Source organism: Alligator sinensis, unplaced genomic scaffold, assembly GCF_000455745.1.
Source record: "Alligator sinensis unplaced genomic scaffold, ASM45574v1 scaffold194_1, whole genome shotgun sequence".
Lineage (NCBI taxonomy): Eukaryota > Metazoa > Chordata > Crocodylia > Alligatoridae > Alligator > Alligator sinensis.
In genome coordinates, this window is record NW_005841945.1 from 2,755,051 (window position 1) to 2,774,378 (window position 19,328).

Here is a 19,328-nt window from a genome sequence, read left to right on the forward strand (position 1 = left end):
TTATCCGTGCCCGCTTCCCCGGCAGCCGCTGCAGTCAGCGCCACTGCCTCGGCTGACCCCATCAGGCCCGATGCATGTGCCCTGCTGGCACGGGTCCCACTCTCGGGGTTCCCTGCGGGCTTCCCCCGCCTCCTTCCCGGCCCTGCTTCCAGGGCCGTCTTTTATCTCAGCCGGGCGGCGTCTCCCGCCGGCGTCGCCCGGCCCCAGCTGGATATAAGCGCGGCTCACAAACCACGCTGGCGGTTTCCCCGCGCGCGTGTCCCTACTCGCTCTGGCCTCTGTGTGGGGTAAGTAGGTGGTTACTCCCCCCCGGTCCGGCCCGGGGTACCCTTCTAACCCCCGCGTCCCTGGGACACAGTCTTTTGACAATGTAAACATGCCCTTACCCTATGCTTGTAGAGTGCCCAGTATCATGGAAAACCAATGTGGTTGGGGCTTCTAGGTAGTAATGTACTGCAAATAATGGGAACAAGGAATCAGAGGTGAAGTGACATGCTTAACATCACTGTAGTAGCTAGGAATGGAATCACGTTTTCTGACGTTCATTTGTGGGTTTCAGTCAAATGACCATCTCCAGTACACATAGGTAAACCTATTACTTACTTATTATCTTTAATGACCTGCCTTTTAACTAGTTATTATACAATGGTACTTACTTATCTAGAGAACTTTACATTCTAACTGGAAAAATCTTGACTGAAATAAAAGGCTTCAAAGCATGAAAACAGTCTGCATAAAGTTCAAGAGTACTGTGAGCCAAATCTCAGATTTTTGCTCATAAATTTTGATATTGCAAAATTTGGCTTTGTTCAGATTTGGAATACAACCACATTTTAAATAATTCTCATGAAATGGAAATTCTGGAAAATGTTATTGCAGGAGCATCAGCACATGTTGATTTGGAAATAAAATATGCTTCCAGGAATTCAGTGAAACTGATAAGAGTTTCATCAATTTCACTGATATCTACCAATGAGTGGCAGGCTGTGAAACTGTCAGTCATAAAGGGGCTGGTTTCCAGGGTGGCCCTTTTGATAGGGCAAACTGCATGTCAAGTCTTCTTCAGGGCCAGAGATGCTGTACCATTGGAAAATCCCGGAGGTAACACTACCTCTGAGCTATAAACCTTAAAGGCCCCTAGTCTCCTGAGCAGCCTGTTTGGTGAACTGGTAGGAAATAAAGCAGGTATCTGAAGAAAGCCTATCTAACCAGCAGACTTGTGACTGCCTCCTCCCTGTAACATGATGAGAAGTCGCCCAAACAACCATGCTGTCATGAAACAGGGTCGGATTTTTTTTTAGTTTTGATGAGCCAGCAAGTTATGAAGAAATCATGTTCAGTCAGATAATTCCTGATCAGCTTTAGTCAAGACAATCTGAATGTCTGTATCAGAATTGGAATTCCTAACTCTATATTTGGGCACCTAAATAATAAGCCTGATTTTCAAGAGTACTGAGTACCAGCTGTTCCCACAGAAGTAAAAAAATTGACCACAGTAGACCATATGCCAAATTAGCTTAGCCTCTGTAGCTGAAAGCCAGTTATTGCAAAGAGCATGTTACTCGCTGAAATATATATTTTTCCTTCAAACAAGTATTAATTTTAGCAACGTCTATAATTAAACACTTTTCTTGGCTAATCAAATGCCTTTTTTGAGAGTGTTATGTCAGAAAGGTTTTTTTTCCCTTCCATTACACAGGGAGCCAAAAGTTGATATATTTTATTTGGATTACTTTTTTAATAATCTTATTTTATACCTTTTTGTATTTGTGCTCCAGTGAATCAGTGGGTGGGGGGGAGGGAGGATTATGAACATCTGATACAGATATGATTTTTGAAGTTCTCTCTTTCTCTCCCTTTCCCCTCCCCCGACCACACACGCACACATGCACGCACGCACGCACAGATAGAAACCATAGAACACAACTGTATTTATAGATTATTTACACAGAAATTATGCTCTTAGAAGAAAAAAATCTTACAACAGAGCTCTCAAACCTCATGGGGCTCAATCTCCATGCTAAACAAAATGTTTTAAAAGTTATCATAAACCATGTGCACATAGGAATAGCTGTCTTTCAGACACATGCCTACAAAGACAAAACACAAGCATTTTGGGCAGGACTAGGCATTATGCTTTCTGGCCTGCATTGTGAGTACATACCGTGCAATGAAACATCGTTTGAGCTGTCCATATTTTGGTTTAGGCATATTGGAGTAAACTGTACAGCAAGTAAACTTGGAAAAGTTGGAGTTATGACTCCAAACTCTCACTGCTAGGCAATGTAACACTGTATTCACAGCTACATGGCTTGTCTCAAACGTCCCATCATCTGGGAACAGGCTATAGAGCCTTGCCTGACAGACCTTGTCTGTCTCTTCAGTTTCAGTGAGAGTGTTCTTTTCAAATCACGTGTGATTTTAAAAATCATGTAGCCACATATTAGAGCCCTTCCTGCCCTAGTCATGTTCATGTGAGAATCCCTCAGAGACTGCTCTTGCCCCATAACCCCAGGATTGATGGCAAGAGTTCCTTCAGAGGATGAAAAGGATACCTTTTCAGGAGCTGAAGTAACTTATAATATTTAATAATTAAAAAAGGCTTTCCTTTGGATGCCTTTTAAAAATAAATCAATAGAAATACTTCTACTCATTTTAAGGTTTTGTAAATGTTTATTTCTTTTAAACTAGAGTTTATGTTGCATTTGGCCTGGTACTGCCCCTGATGCATCAGTAACAAAAAGCCAGATTCTAGCTCCCTTCACATACTGAATATTCTGATTGAATTAAGTGCAAAGGAAGTAGGCTAAGGTGATACAAATCTTGAGTAAAAACATCAAAATGTGGTTCATTATAGTGAAACCTTAAAAATATGTGGGGGTGGGAGTTAAAAAGGAGCGTATTTGCATGAATAGGTGCCTATACATGTGCTCCAGGATGGGAGGGGGAGGCTAATTACAGTGGCTCTCAGGAGGTCTAATTAAAACGCCTGCAGTGTCTTGTGTATTCAGCATCCTGCATTTCAAAATGGTGCCTGGGGTGCTTTAACTGAAGCTTGCCTGACACCATTATAAAACTGAACAAAAAATGTATTAAACACCAGCACCATCTTTCTAGGACCAGCTAAATGTCTATAAAGACATTATTAGGCCTTTCAGCAAATGTGTACCTTTAATTATTATTTTCTTGGCTTCTCAGCAGGTTACTGACTTTCTGAAATGCTGTAGCACATGACAGAATGGTATGATGTCAGGAACACTTCTGGCATAAGGAGTCCATCCCTGGAGAAAAATCTGAGACTTGATTTTTATAGGATATAAAACAAAAATATTTAAAAAGAAAATCCTAGGTATCTTCACAGTTTTTGGCTCTTTTTACTCATGCCTCTTCCTTGAAGGGATGCAGGAAGAAACTAATTTGAAAATCATACTCAAATAAACGTTAGTTTCAGTTTAAATGGACAAATTTCTACTCATGTCTATGCACAAACATGACCATAGGGATTGTCTGTAACCCTCAACTCTTGGCTATACCAGTCATAGTAAAGATTGCAAAGTCTGATTCTGAGAACTGTCAAGGATTTATTCTCCCCATAGAACTTATTATTATGCCTTCAATTGCATCCACTCCTACAGTCATGGGAAGCTGTAATGGATAGTAACAAGTATGTGCCAACTCTCCTTCAAAACTGCAAGTTTTACAGAAAGCTTACCAAGTAGAATCTGTGCAAAGAACAATATAAAAAGAAATGAAAAACAAACAGCAAAACTTATTTTAATTGCTGTTTCCATACAGTGAAAACCTTAAATTTTGCATTCATTCTCTGAGCTAGTTAAGCCCATCCTTTTTCAGCAAGTCTATTTAACTAGTTTGATATAATTTTTTTCACAAGTTAAAGGTGTCAACATCACCTAATTTGCACTTTTATGATTGGTGGGGAAGGGCCCAGTCTTTGGGCACTATACTACAACAGAGCCACAAATATCCCCACAATGATATCAATAAAAGTTTGTAAAAAGATCAGAATTAACATATTTTAATATGACAGCACTCATCACCATTTATTTACAAGAGGGAAGAAAACAGCATTCACTAACATTTATGACAAGAGATTTTGATCCAGTCACAGGCCCAGGGAACAGGTACCTCATTTTGGCACACAATTTACTTCATTCAAACTAAACTCGGTCAAATGACAGTGACTACACTCTAGCTCACACAACACTTTATCCAGCCACTCCTTCTAGGTCAAACAGCACAGAGTCCACAGTCCTTCTCTGGCTCCCTTTATTTATTTCAAACTTATCTCTGAAGCTAATGATTTCTTCTCTCTCTCCCTACTCAGTTTTGTGAATTATCCCGAACTAACACGGTTGTGCATGCATGTATTCCTTTCCCCTACCTGTCCCCTCCCCTCTCATCCTTGTATTATGCAAGGGAAGCAAAGACACTTCTGTGGAATGTTGCCTGAATAGACAGACAGACCATAAGAATTTTAGGGAAATCTGGGATGGAGGACACTAGAGGGTACCAGCGTGCACACATGTATGCACACTGCGTGCACGTGCACACACACACACACACACACACACACACATGCAGACCTTGACCTCATAGATCCCAGAAGCAGGGTGGGATGGGACAGCATGGAGGCCTGTGGCTGGGCTCCATAGCCCACACACAGAGGCTAGACCCAGCTGGGAGTGACCCCTATGTGGTGCCCCCCAGGCTCTGCCAAACAGTGCTGTGTGACTATATGGCACCTCCCACTACCACCAGCAGCTGACCAGGGCACAGACAAAGTGCAGAGCCTGGATCCTCCCCACAAAACACAAGTCTCCAGCAGTTGGGTGGGCGGGTTGGGGGGAAAGATCAAGTCACCTCAATGGCAGAGACGTCCCATTCTCATCTGGGCTTTGGGCAGTGGTGGTAGCAGCTGCTCCCTGGTCCCAGCTCCACTGGGCTGTGAGATGAGAATCACTTGTGCAGTAGAGTCAGTCAAAGGCCAGGCATGTGCAGACGGGTTTCTGCCAACACGGGATTTTTGCTTCCATTTTCTCCAATGGCCAGGATGCTGAAACAGCCTATGAATTCTGGAACTGTCCTGGCCAACATGGAACACAGGGTCACCCTATGGATTGAGAACCTGACTAAAATACTTCCACTGTATAACCACTTCAGTAGTGGAAGATGGGGGAGATGGCTGTTTCAGAAGCTATTCATACAAGTTCTACTAGAGTTCTAGTCAATTTCTCTGTTCTGCTACTTCTGTTTGTGAACAGATAGATAAAGAGGTCTTGACTAAAGTTGGTGAGCTTCCTGCTCATTGACTTAGATGATCATATGCATAAAGGGAAGAAAAGAAAGATTCTGAGGTTAGAACAGCTCCTGTCCTTTTTAGTTACTTCTGTTTCCATTCCTGAATGAAAGACACACCTGCAGAAATTATTATTACTACCTAGTGGGCATGTCTACATGTGCTATTAATGCAAAGCAATAAACTCTGGCTCAGTTTACAGTGGAGTTTATTGCTCCTGGGTGCTGCACTTGCATGCATGCCTTGGTCCACAACATGTTGAGCCAGGTCAGAGCCAGCTGGCCACAGGCCCCAGGGTGTTAGCTTGCCAGCACATGGCTACTCTGACTTGGCTCAATATACCATGGAGGGGCTGGCTGGGGCATGAGGGTGCTTCAGAGTGGGGCTAGCCAACAGACAGCCCTGCACTGAAGAACCCTTGTCTCCCAGCCAGCCCCAACACATGCATTGTGGTGCACTAAATGATGCTGTCATAGGATAGTACTTTGTCTACAACTACTATCCTATGACGGCATTTATTAGTTTACTGCATCCTAATAGGTTTATTATGATTTATTAATTTATTAGTTTACTGCATCTTAATAGGTTTATTAGTTTACTGCATCCTAATAGGGACATGCGTGTAGATGCTGATACTTTAGTACAGTACTAATTAGTCATCTCCACAGTAAACATCTTGTGTAGGCACATCCAGCATTAATAATTGTGTTTTCATATACAAACCCAAATGTGGAGTGAGGTGCCATAGCAGAGGCATTATACAAACGACAAAAACAGACTGCTTGGGAAAGGTCATCTTTAGGGAGATGATAAACATACAAGAGCAAGAAGTGTATTTGCATAAAACAGTTGTTAAAATGGTCTGGGTCGTAACAAGTGATCACTAGCCTATACAATGACAGGTAACAGTAATTTGCAGAAAGCACAGCAAAGTAATCTGAAATGAAATTCTAGAGCTGATATACTCCATCTATGACTGCAAAAAAGCTAACTTAGATGGGGAATTTAAGATCATAGGAAAGTAGGGATGGAAGGGACTTCATGAGATCATCTAGTCCATCTCCCTACTCAAAGTAGGATTATCTATGACTAAATCATATCAGTCAAGTGTCTGTCTAACCTACTTTTGAAAACTTCCAAGGATGGAGGTTCTACAGTTAACCTTGGTGTCGTAACCCAATGATTTTTAGTGCTTCGGCACATTGGAATTTTCCCGCCACATGGAGCTTTCTTTGCACAGTGGATTTCTCAGCTGCAGAGAGAAAACCCCAGTGCAAAAGAGTTCCCGCCACACGTATGCAAATTAGTGTCCCACTATTGGTCAATTCTAAATTATTCCTACGTGGCAGCTAGCAATTGGCTCGCTAGCCGTATAAAAGGTTACAGCAGTTTCTGCCCAAGTTGGAGGACTCCACAACCATCTTGTGGGGAACTCTAAGCGCGCTGTGGAGCCTAGCAAACTCCACGTGTGTCTTGGAGGAGGACATAGGGACCTGATCAGCTTCTAACCACTCCCCGTCATAGTGGAAAGATTGACGTATCCCCCGTGTTGAGCGTGCGGAGTCGTACATCGACAACTCATCTCGGTTTGGTTCAAAAGAGATCTCACTTCTGTTTGTTTGTGTGCAACTGCAACTCAAGCAAGTTTCCTTCCTGCACTGTGACCATCGGCAGTGTAAGTAAAGCTTTCTTTGTACAACCAATACGCTTCTGTGCCTAACTCTACTCCGTCGTGGAAAAACCTGACCTGACGGTCCGGGCTACTGGCCATAGCCTTAGACCGCCCTCGGTCCTGACACTTGGCAGCCTCTTCCAGTGCCTGACCACCCTCATAGTCTCAAAGTTCCTCTTAATCTCCATTTTTTAACCTTTAGCAGGGAAAAAATGGCCTAAATTTTCCCTGCTGAAGGTTGAGGCCATTGCTTTAGTCCTGTCCCCTATGGTCACAGAGAAAATCCCATCTCCATCCTTTCTACAATTATCCTTCCAGTATTTGAAGACTGCTATCAAATTCCCCCTCAGTCATCTCTTCTCCAGACTAAATAACTGTAGCTCATTCAGCCTTTCCTTATACATCTCATCTCCCAGGCCCCTAATCATTTTTGCTGCTCTATCCTGAACTTCTTCCAAACTGTCAACATCCATCTTGAAGTGTGGGGCCTAAAACTAGACAGAGACTTCCAGGTGAGGCCTCACCAGTGCTGAATAGAGCAAAAGAATCACTTTCCTTGATCTGTAAGTGACACATAATACAACCAAGTATTTTGTTGGCTTTTTTTGCAACAAAAGCACACTGTTGGTCCATATTCAGCTTATGTTCTATTGAAACCCCCAGGTCCTTCTCTGCAGTACAGAAGCCTAGACAGTCACTCCCTAGTCTGTATTTGTGCATGTGATTATTCAATCCCAAGTGCAGGACTTTGTACTTGTCCTTGTTGAATTTCATCTGATTGATTGTGGACCATTTCTCCAGTCTATACAGGTCATTCTAAATCCTAGGCCTACCCTCCAGAATGTCTGCAACTCCACCCAACTTCGTTTCACCCACAAATCTGCTAAGTGTGCACTTGATCCCATAATCATTAGTGAAGATCTTAAACAATAGATTGCTGGGAAATGAAAATGTGATAATGTCAAAAGCCTTACTAAAGTCAAAGAGTGTCACATCTACTGCTTTTCCCCCATCCACCAAGCCTGTCACCTTATTCTAAAAGACAATTAGGTTAGCCTGACTTGCTCTTGGTGAATCCATACTGGTTGTTCTGGATCACTTTGGTCTCCTCCAGCTGCTTTGCAGTAGATTCCTAGAAGACCTGTTCCATGATTTTCCCAAGTATCAAGCCCAGGCTTTCCCAGATCCTCTTCTTTCCCTTCTTAAGGATGAGTACTATACTTGCCCTTTTCTGGGACCTCACCCAACCTCCATGAGTTCTCAGAGAGGATAGCTAATGGTTCTGAAAATACCCCAGCCAATTTGTTCAGTATCCAAAGGTCCATCCCATCTGATCCTGCCAACCTGAAAGTAACTGGCTTTTCTAAGTAATTCCTAACCTGTTTTTCTTCCACTTTATACAGTTTGTCTCCTTCCCTATCTTTGCTTCCAACTGCATTCATTTGGTAGTTGCCCCTATTTGTGAAGACTGAAGTAAAACAAGGCATTAAATATTTCAACCTTGTCTGCATCATCCATAACTAGATTGTGTTCCACAGTCCATAAGGGACCTATGATTTCTCTACTCTTCCTCTTACTTTTGACATACTTGGAGAATCCCTTTTTATTATTTTTCATGTCCCTTATCGTCTGCATCCCAAGTCACATGTTAGCCTCCCTAATTTTCTCTTCCCTAGTAGTGTGACCAAGTTTCCACTTTTTATAGGATTCTTTGAAGAATATGAGCCTAATCCAATATCCACTCAGGTCAATTGAATGATTCCAATGATCTCAATTAGGTACTAGAAATATAATAGAAAGAAAAACATTTGAATGGATGGCCTTGCAGGTTACTTAGAAATAGCTTGCTGTCTCATGAACTGCACTTAGAATTTTATTACATGAAAAGTGCGTTTGCAGAGTATTGCATTGATAGGGTATCCTAGACATACCTTGTTGCACAAGGTTATTTCAAGATATTCTGACAACAGTTATGGATATCTGAGACCATTTGAAAACAATCAGACCTTTCTGCTATTTTGACCAGGATGTACTGCAATCAAGGTGTTGACCCCTGTCCTCCATAACATATAACAACTGAACATTTTCAGGGAGATTTTTACGATTTGGAGAATAAGCCAATTTGGAAAATAAGTCACTACTACTGAACGCTTGCTCAGGACCACTAAGACCTTCTCTAGTCTCTGAGAGTACCTCTTGAAGTGAGCCTAGGTGTGTCTTCTCAAGCAAGGGGGTAGCCTGAGCTCCTTCCCATTCTTGAGAAAACAACTTAGTATCTCACCCTCCCTTGTTCCCCTTATCCCCGAATCAAGGACCCAGCATCCCATTCCATTTGCAAGGGAGGAGTTTCACCTCCTCTTGGGGTGACCCAGCGCAACCAACTGTTCTAAGCAGCATAGCAGACAGTCTCTTCAGTAAAGGCATTTATTGGGCCAAAAAACACACAGCCAGAGATTCTCTGTCTCTTCCAATGGGGTTAATCAATCCCTCCATCCTCAATCCAGGCACAAAGCCCTGAGTACCCCTAGGGTGCTCCCCTTCTAGTCTCTCTGGCTCCTCAAAGTTTTTCCACTTCTACAGCCCCAGACTCTTCTTGCCAGGAGCTGCCAGCCTGCTTCTTTTTCAACTTGCTCTCCCATTGTCATCTATCTCCTTTGGATACCTCTTGGGTGTGGAGCATCTCACCTTTGCTGATATGTCAACAAAGCCATTCAAGACTGCATTGTTGCTAATGGTTCATCTGGTCTCCTCCTGCATGTAACTAGCCCTGGCAATTAATCCTTAATTCTATGTGCACAGGCTAAAGAAGTAAACTGAACAATAGGATATTATAAAAACTTGAACACAGTTAAGACAGAAATATCACAGTAAAACCCATAGCTCATCACTGACATGCTGCTTGAAACAGACAAAAATGGAAAGCTTGTTTTATCAAGGAGGATTTGGAAGTCCTTGAAAAACGGATAGGATAAAAATCAGGATGATATAAAACTATTATGAATTGAAGCTGAATATGCTTTAGACAGCAAGTTTGTTATAGGGATAGATTGTAGGCTTCCTCCTCACCAGAAAGAACAACTGGACTATGAAATGACTACCCTAATAAAAAAAAGCATTTAAAAAAGCTAGTGTGATAGTAATGTAAAATTAAAATTATCCAGATAGATAGACCCTAGATTACATCTATTGAAAATAATAAGACTGGGAAGCAGGGAGGGAGAAAGGAGGGGCATGTAAAATGTGCTAGCATATCTGGGACGTGACTAAATTCAGTATATCCATCAAATGACAAGGAAACAACAAGAGAACTGAAATCCAGCAATAGATAAGGTATGTTCAAGGCAGAAAAGAATCTTGGAAGCATGATGAAACTCCGAAGCAAATGACACAGATAAGTAAAAGACATATTGTGTATAGTTGCCTGGACTAGGTCCACTTATTAAACCTTCCCAAGCAAAGCACAATGGGACAATGACCTAGGGGGATGCAGGAGACAGCCAGGGATGGGAGGATACTGAATAAAAACTTATTCTTAGCACTGGAGTTTTTATGGGAGGTAGGAAGCCATGCTGTTGGAATGTCACAGCTGGGTGACATTTGCCTGGAAACAGAGGTTGCAAAAGGACTAAGTAAAAAAAAATCATACTGAAACTCTTAAATATCAAGGAAGGAGGCTGACAGAAAAGTATATAAATAAAAATTAAATCAGGATTCAAATACTGCTAAGGAGGGGTAGAGCAGTAAATAAAATAAAAATAGCCAAGAAAATAAAGATGAATAGCAGGCAGGTCTTTAAAACACCCAAGATATAACTAGCTAGATGAAGAGTCAATGGGTCTATTAAGGGACACCAATGGCAAGTTAGTGACAGATGAGGTTGATATTGCTGGGAGCCTGAATGAATCTTCTGCCTCATTTTTAACAGAAGAAACTGAAGGTCATTCTCCAGTGTGAGGGAAGTTTGCCTCACAGGAACAGCATATTATTTATTATTTGTATTCCATAGTACATAGTCCCCCTACTCATGGGCCAGAACACCATTGGGGTAGGCACTGTGCAAGCACAGAACAAATTAAAGTATGAATGAATAAGAATGACTAAATCAATTAATAAAGAAGAATAAATTAAATTATTAAGCTCTACCATTTTCCCAAAGTTGACATGCAATTAAAACTGTTAAAACAGGATCAGACTCAGACACAAGTGTGTCAAAAACAAAAAGGAAAAGGAAAATAGGAACACCTATGGAAAAAATTGTTTGGGTTTTTTTTTTCCTGTTTATTCTTTCATTTGTTTGTTCTTTTTGTGTAGCTTATGGCAAGTGGAGAGAATTCCAGGAAATGGCTAATGTGCAAAAATGTTCCCAAAATCAAGAAGGAATAATGGGAGTATTTTGTTCTCAGTTGTGAGGGACTACTTACAGGAAAGATTAATAAGAGAAAGGATTATGTACAGTATGCAGCAACATAAGGACCAGTCAGCCTAGATGCATGAAAGCAGGATCACACCTGTTAGACATGCTTGAGTTTTTTATTGAATTTGAAGGGAAAAGGTGAGGTAAGGGATACAATTTGTCTTGATTGAAAAATAGGTTCATGCCACAAATTCATGCACTTTACAGTGGGGCTTGATTGCATATGTCAGAAAACACCATAGAAGAAAAGAGTTATTAAAAAGAATTAAAAACCTGTTTAAAGATAAAAATAGTGTCGTGGTACTAGGCAGTTACTGGTAATGGGGGAAGATAATAAGTGGGACAGCCAATGCCAAAAGGCTCAGTAATTTCCAAATACAGTGAAGCAAAGAAAATCATTTCAAGAAATGAACATGATAGCTTCCTGAGTCAGGCAGAGGTAACAGATGGATTGAAAGACTTTCCCTGGTCATCAATTTGCAGAAAACGGGCCTCCATATTGGAAAATACAGTCAGCTGTCAATACTACATCTATCATGGTGACTGCAACTCATGTAGACATACCAATATAATCTTTAAAGTAATTAGCTTGATTATTGGTATCCCTATATCCACAACAACATCAAACAAAGCTGAGCACAATTTGGGGGTGTTTTTTCAGCCTCTGCCCTTAGTTAGTATCAGAAGCAATCTACGTTGATTTGAGTGTCATTACATTTGTAATCTATATAATAAGAGAAAAAAATTGAACCAAACTGAAACCAAGACGTGGTATTATAGAATATATTATGTTAAGTAGGCATACATAATGTATATGTTTATGTACATACATTTGGGTTTTAACTCGTCTCTCCCCTTCCCTCTCTCATCTCTGCTAGTACAATTTGATGCAACTCTATTCGTCACTTTTTATCTGGAAACCTTCCTGTTTACAAGAATATTGGATGGTAAATAAATAAATAAATAAAAAGCTGAAGATGACCCAATTCTAGGGTCCCCTGCAAAACCCCTAAGGCAAAAGACACTGTAGAATCTGGGTACATCACTATACAAACTGTCTCATATCTGAAACTAGATATTAGTTTACAATAATATTTTGCTATTAAGCAGGATATTTTTGCTAGGCATGGTCTAGATTTTTCTTTGGGCTGCACATCAAAGGAAAAGGTGGGAAGAAGTAGTAAAAGACTTCCCATATTCCTGCACGAGCTACCCACACATTAAGTCCAGGCAAGTAAAAAAGTACTATGCGCCTATGTTCTGTCCACTGAAGCAGATAACTAGCCAGTGGCTGGGAACCATATGGACCTTTGGTTCCTTGCTCCACAATGGCCATAATAACTGAACAGCTACAAAATGGAATGACAAACATAGGTTGCTACAGTTACAAGTCAGCCACAAATTGCTCCTCACTGGAGCTAGGGGACAGATGGGAGGAGAACTGAACCATTATTCATCCTGGGATCATCCCAAAAGAGATGAAAGACTGTAACATTTTAATATTATAAAAGCCTAAGTCTGTCTGTCTGTCCATAAGGCTTTATTTGCACTCTGACTGGCTGATGGAAACAGCCAATCAGAGTGCTCCAAGCATGGGGGAGTGCTGCCATGATTCCGAAGTCGCGTCAAAGACTGGACAGAGGGTGGGGGAGCCAAGGCCAGCAGCACAAGAGGCAGAATAGCAGCAACATGGGGCATTAGGTGGCAGCACTCCTTCCCAGTCTCCCTCTCCACCATCATTATTGATGGGCAATTGGCTAGTTCCTTAATAAATTGTATCCTTTTGGAATTAAACAGCCCTCTGACTGTACTTAATACGCATTCCATGTCCTCATATTTTGATCAGCATTATATGACAGAACTGTTTGCTGTGTGTCTATGGTTCTAAGTTTGGCTCCACTGAAATTTCCGGCAACATACCCATTGACTCTGATGAAGCTAGAATCACAAAGTAAGTCTAAGTGGTTTGTCACTCACGGCATGATAATGATAGAACCATAGGATTTAGAGAAAGATTAGTTATGACACACTGCTAATGACAATAAGCACAGGCCAATATTATGACCAAATGAACACCTTACCTCATTTAGACTTTTACTTATAAAGTATGTCCAGATGAGCACACATGTGCGTTTCCCTAGGGATAAATTGCAGTGGCACATAGTTGTGTTGTCACTACTTGTCCCTGGGCAATAGCCATGTGCACACACACTCTGATAAATGGCATGTTGCCCTGGGTGCAGTATGGGAGACTGAAACCAGCACCCGGGCTTGTCCCAACAGTCTTACCTTGGATCCTAGGGAGCTTTTGGGGCTCCAGCACCAGTGATCTGACAAATGGAGACTGGCAGGCAGCTGGAGCATGGATCCAGCTGGCAAGGCTCCAGTTTCAGGTGGTACATGCTGCCACCATGTGCACCACCACACTTTTTTCAGACGTGGGTTTTTTTGATGCCAGGAACTCTCAGTGTCAAAAAAGCACCGCCATGCTGCAAATTAGCAGTGTGGCAAATGCCTGCATGTGCACCACATGGGTCTGTGGCACCGCATACCACACACATGCATTTGTTTGGACCTGCCTTCAGCAGTCTATTAGCTGACTAAAAAACAAATAAACCTCACTTAGTTCTTTAGTTCTTGCTCTGTTTGCACACATTTCATTTTATCACTGTTTACAATTATAGTAATAAAAATATGAAATCTCGTAAGTACATATAAAAGTATGTCCTCCCATGTACCCCAAGACACAATTGTTGAAACATGGACATTTTTAGTCTTAAAATATTTTCAGCTTGAGTGCAAAGAAAGTTTTTTTAACATATGGGAATTTTAGGAGAAAAACAGCTTGCACAGAGATTCTTCATCACTCCTCATCTGAAGAAGCCTAGAGAGAAATATCATTTTCTAGATTCTCACCCTGTTAGCACAAGGAAGGGGAAAATATAATGTATCATAGATTATAAAATACAATTAAGGTTTTTATAGAAGAATCATCATTAAAATTATGTCAGCCTATTGTAAAAAAAACCCCCATTAATTACATGAAGATGGGTGGAGTGAAGGATGCTATAAGTAACAAAATTATCTTTGCATTCTCCAATTAATTTCATGCATAAAACTGTTGATAGCTCTTAGCAAACATAAATTCAATAAATACAATTTGGGTGGCTTTGCAAGAGTACAATTACAATTCATAATACACTAAGTATGAATATAATCGCAACTTTGGAGTGCCCTAGCAGTATACACAAGGATCAGGATCATACTGAATCTAGAACTATTTTTTTCAGCACAAAACCTGAAAAAGGTGCAGATTGGTGGCTCTAAATTAATCATGGCATTTGGAATAAGACTGAGAAAGTAGATGCTGAATTTACTTATAAGCATGTGGAAACATAAACACAGGGATAAAAAGGAGTACCTTTATGTTGCCATTCACTGAGCATAATGATCCTATTCTGAGCACCTACTTAAGATGTGTCATATTAAATTAGCACTATTTAACCAGAATTACACTGTATTCACAATGTGAAGTTCTGATTAAATATATAACGATCCACTCTGATTTCATGATAGGTTAGTCAAGGGTACAGTGGTATTTTAAACTTAGGTACTGAGCTCTCCCACAGCCTTCGAAAGATCTGGAAGCAAATGTTAACAGTATTGTTGTTTAAGGTGTTTGTTAAACACTAAGTGATCCTCAAAAAGGGAAATAACTTTTCCTCTTCAGATTAAGATGTCAGTTTCATATATATGAAACACTTTCTCTCAGTATCTGAGGGGACTGCTGTCTTTCTGTGTTTCAGATTTCCATAGAGCATTGAGAAATTTCAAGGCATGTATATATGCCTTTTTATCCACAAAAGCACACACACATAGGTGCTTTCTTTCTTCAAAGAAGAATGCATGGTAATCTAGCATAACATTTTCTTTTGAACAAGCTATGGAAAATGTGCTACACAGCTTTAGGAACAAATAACTCAGAAGAGCAAATGGAACATTAGGGTTCAGGAAAGCACTCTCAAAAAAGTCAAGATTTTTTTTGTAAAGGAAATGCTTTAAGTAGTCTTTAAAAACAAAAACAAAACAAACAAAAAACCCACCATGACATCCCTACGATGTCATAGGGATAACGGAGACCTGGTGGGACTCCACCCATGACTGGACCACAGGGATAGATGCCTATACCCTGTACAGGAGGGATCGTGTAGAGAAAAGGGGCGGGGGGGTAGCTCTCTATGTTAAAGAAAGCTACATGTCCCTGCAAGCCAATATTGGCGACCAGGGTGGACGGCTGGAGACCCTCTGGGTTAAAATCCGTGGGGAACATGGCACAGGGGACACAATGGTGGGAGTCTATTACAGACCTCCCACCCAAAGTCCTGAGCTTGACCAGGAGTTTGCCCAGGAACTGGCTGAGGCAGCTTGCTCCAGGACCATGGTTGTGCAATTCTTTTCCGATGCAGAGTGGAGTGCCACTTGAAGATGAGCCAAGGTACTGTAAAGAGCTGTATCTCTCCCTCATCTGTCTTGCTTCCTTTTTGGGAATGTCACGAATGAATACCCTAAAAGAATTCAGCTTTGTTCTTCCAACCAGCTGTTGCTCAGCTGGAATACTGCAATTGTGAAATCTGCCCTGGAAAATGTGTATTTGTTTTGCTCTGCTTTGTTTTGTCATCTGCCGAAGTAGGAATGCTCCTTTTCATTCTGTGATGGTTGAAAAGAGGGGCTTGGTGTTGGTGTTATATAGCATAATTAGGAATTATCTATATATGTAATGCTGCCTAAGAACTAATTCAGCAAGACCTCTGTTTCCAGAACGCCTATGAGAAGTACACGAATATACAGAATTGAGCTATAAGGTGGAAAACCCTTCCAGATGGGGACTTGTATTTTTTAATATGTAAAGCATTTAGTGACTTTTGAGTGCTATATAAATACCAAATAGCACAGAAAAGATACAAATGGCACGCAACCGACTGTCAGTGCAGCAAATTAAGCTTCTGTTTATAGCAGGAGTGTAAATATAGGGTTAACGGTTAATTCATTTAATGATGAATGTGACACCACTGTGTTATCCTGTAAGAACGTGAATAGAGATTTGCAGCAGACAACATGCTGTGAGCCCAAAAGAATAGGAAACTACTGCCTGCTTTTTTTAAAACTATTGCAAAATGTGGACACAATACTTGGACATAATAGACTGTGTCTGACAACATTTGTACAGTATGTAGCGGAGTGAGCCCCACTCAGCTTCCTATAGTTATCCATATATAGTGACTAAAATTGCAGACACTGAATTAACTCTGAATAACATATGAGCTGGAGTGACAGCCTTCATGTGGTTCTAGAAGGATGAGAATAAGATAGATGGCTGTTTGTGTAGATGTACTAAACTGCAAATCCAGGGGTCCATAGAGTATGGAAAATATGCCAAAAGCTGGGTTGTCCCTTCCATCCCACAGACCCCATTGATTTCCTGCAGGGCAGGAATCCCCCCTTGCAGAGCAGCTTGCAAGATCAGGGTAAATCCATTTCTAGTAACAGACTTTCTCACGCACCCTACCCACTACATTCACGTTTCTCCACTTAGCCCACCTTGGCATCCTTCTGAACCCTGTTATTTTTCAAAACTATTTGGAGAATAGAGAGTGAGTTCTGAATGCCAGCAAGCAACTCTGCCTCTACTGAACCAAGCGGAGAAAGCAGTTGCACTTGAATTTCCCAATTGCCAATTCTCCTTTTTCCTTTCTAACACCAGAATGGAAAGAGCTTTTAGCAAAACTCTCTCTCTAACTTTAGCGGCTGCTCCAGTACCATATAAGGAGACGGGCCATTTCCAAGATCCAAAATATTGAGGGTTTCAGGAGGTTGAGAAAATGGCGAGTTCATATTTATACAGAAACAAGTGGTATGTCAATCCAAATCACAGAACCCGTGCAAAATGCACTCTCTGACAGGAACGCCGCTAAGCAGCGGCGTTCAGCGCCTCGTTTTTAGGCAATCGTCAGGTAAAGCTCCATCTAGAATAGATTGAACTAAAGCAAGATGACAGGAACTGGGAACCCCCAAATCCGAAAGAAATAGCTTTAGGGATGAAAAAGGAGAGTGTGTAAATAGCAAAAGTAGAGGTACCACATTTTGGAGCCAATTGCTTTAGAGAATAAGTGTGTTTTTAAAAACGGATTAAAATAGATTTCTGCAATGGAGGAGCAGGGAGTGCACAAACATTTTTATTTTTGCTCTCAAGCAAATCCCGGGACGTCATTCTCCCCCTGTACTCGGCCTTAGTGAGGCCGCAGCTGGAGTACTGTGTCCAGTTTTGGGCTCCACAATTCAAAAAGGATGTGGAGAAGCTTGAGAGAGTCCAGAGAAGAGCCACGCGCATGATCAGAGGTCAGGGAAGCAGACCCTACGATGACAGGCTGAGAGCCCTGGGGCTCTTTAGCCTGAAAAAGCGCAGGCTCAGGGGTGATCTGATGGCCACCTACAAGTTTATCAGGGGCGACCACCAGCATCTGGGGGAACGTTTGTTCACCAGAGCGCCCCAAGGGATGACGAGGTCGAATGGTCACAAACTACTTCAAGATCGTTTCAGGCTGGACATAAGGAAGAACTTCTTTACTGTCCGAGCCCCCAAGGTCTGGAACAGCCTGCCACCGGAGGTGGTTCAAGCGCCTTCATTGAACACCTTCAAGATGAAACTGGATGCTTATCTTCCTGGGATCCTATGACCCCAGCTGACTTCCTGCCCTTTGGGCGGGGGGCTGGACTCGATGATCTTCTGAGGTCCCTTCCAGCCCTGATGTCTATGAAATCTATGAAAAAACCTTGTAGCATGGTACCTATTAAAACTGTGTCACATTTCATATTCATTTAATTTTTTCCACTTAGTTAAACTCACATTAGTAAATCTTAACTTTCTTAGAGCCTTTGTCACATGTTGTACTTTGAGCTGCACAAATTTTGATTGGCTTAGCACTAGCTTGCAGTTTGGAGCAGCTGTAGAGTTTTTCAAACTTTTTTATTAAATGTACTACTGGCGGCCCTCTTTTTAGTAAGTGTACCACCGAGACGGAGGGGTGGTGAGTGGCTGTACCCAGAGTGGGGGGTAGAGGGGGTGGTAAGTGACCAGATGGAGAATGCAGGGGGGAGGGGGTTGAGAGTGGCCAGACCCCGGGGGCGGGGGGCATTGCGAGCTTCCAGGTGCCAAGCAGAGGCATGGCGAGCAGCAGAGCAGCGGCAGTGAGGCATTTGTGTGGCCTGCTCTCACCCCAACCCAGCCCTACTCCAGTGAGGTAGCAGCATGGGGTGGCAGCACTTCATCCCCGCCCACCCCCTGCGTACCCCCTGGGACCTTTTAAAGTACCACTCAGGGGTACACATACCTCTGGTTGACAACCCCTGACCTAAAACATTTGCACAGCAGCAGAGTGCTTCTAAAATGGCTGATCGCAAGATAAATTAACTCTCATCTAATCAGGTAATAGATTTAAGGCATTCTAATTTACAGCACCTTAGGGAATTTGTAATACCTTGACAGGTAATTTTTCACATGGGAATGGGGCTGTCAGCAGAGAGGAAGGAAAGGGAGCAGCAGCAGTTGCCAGACTACATACAGTGCCTAGTAGGCCTGTGCGAAGCAGCAAGTATTTGATTCTGATTTGGATTTGTCTGATTTGGAGGGACAGTCAATTTGGTGATTCATATCACTGTCCCAATTTGATTCAGCCTATTCGGATTCGGAGATTCAGTGCCATTTTGGAGATTCAGCCATAGACTATAATGGGAAATCACTAAAATACCTATAATGTTGTCATTGTTTTGCAGAACAGCAGGGATGGTAGCTCCTTCTGAGGACATGAAGCCTGCCAACTTTCCAGGTGCAGGGGTTTCTGTGAAAGTGCACCTCAAACTGTTGAAAA

The 19,328-nt window shown here is 41.9% G+C and overlaps 1 protein-coding gene across 1 annotated transcript in view; it reads right to left on the bottom strand.

Annotated features, from left to right (window-relative positions):
• LOC112549664 (serine-rich coiled-coil domain-containing protein 1-like) overlaps positions 1 to 8,431 on the bottom strand; it is a 133,008-nt gene extending 124,577 nt beyond the window's left edge. The window contains exons 1-2 of the mRNA XM_025199509.1: positions 8,233 to 8,431; positions 4,882 to 4,904 (exon numbers count right to left, since the gene is read on the bottom strand). Of these exons, the coding sequence (XP_025055294.1) occupies positions 4,882 to 4,904; positions 8,233 to 8,431 (222 nt within the window). The remainder of the gene's footprint in view (positions 1 to 4,881; positions 4,905 to 8,232) is intronic.
• Positions 8,432 to 19,328: the final 10,897 nt, after the last annotated feature.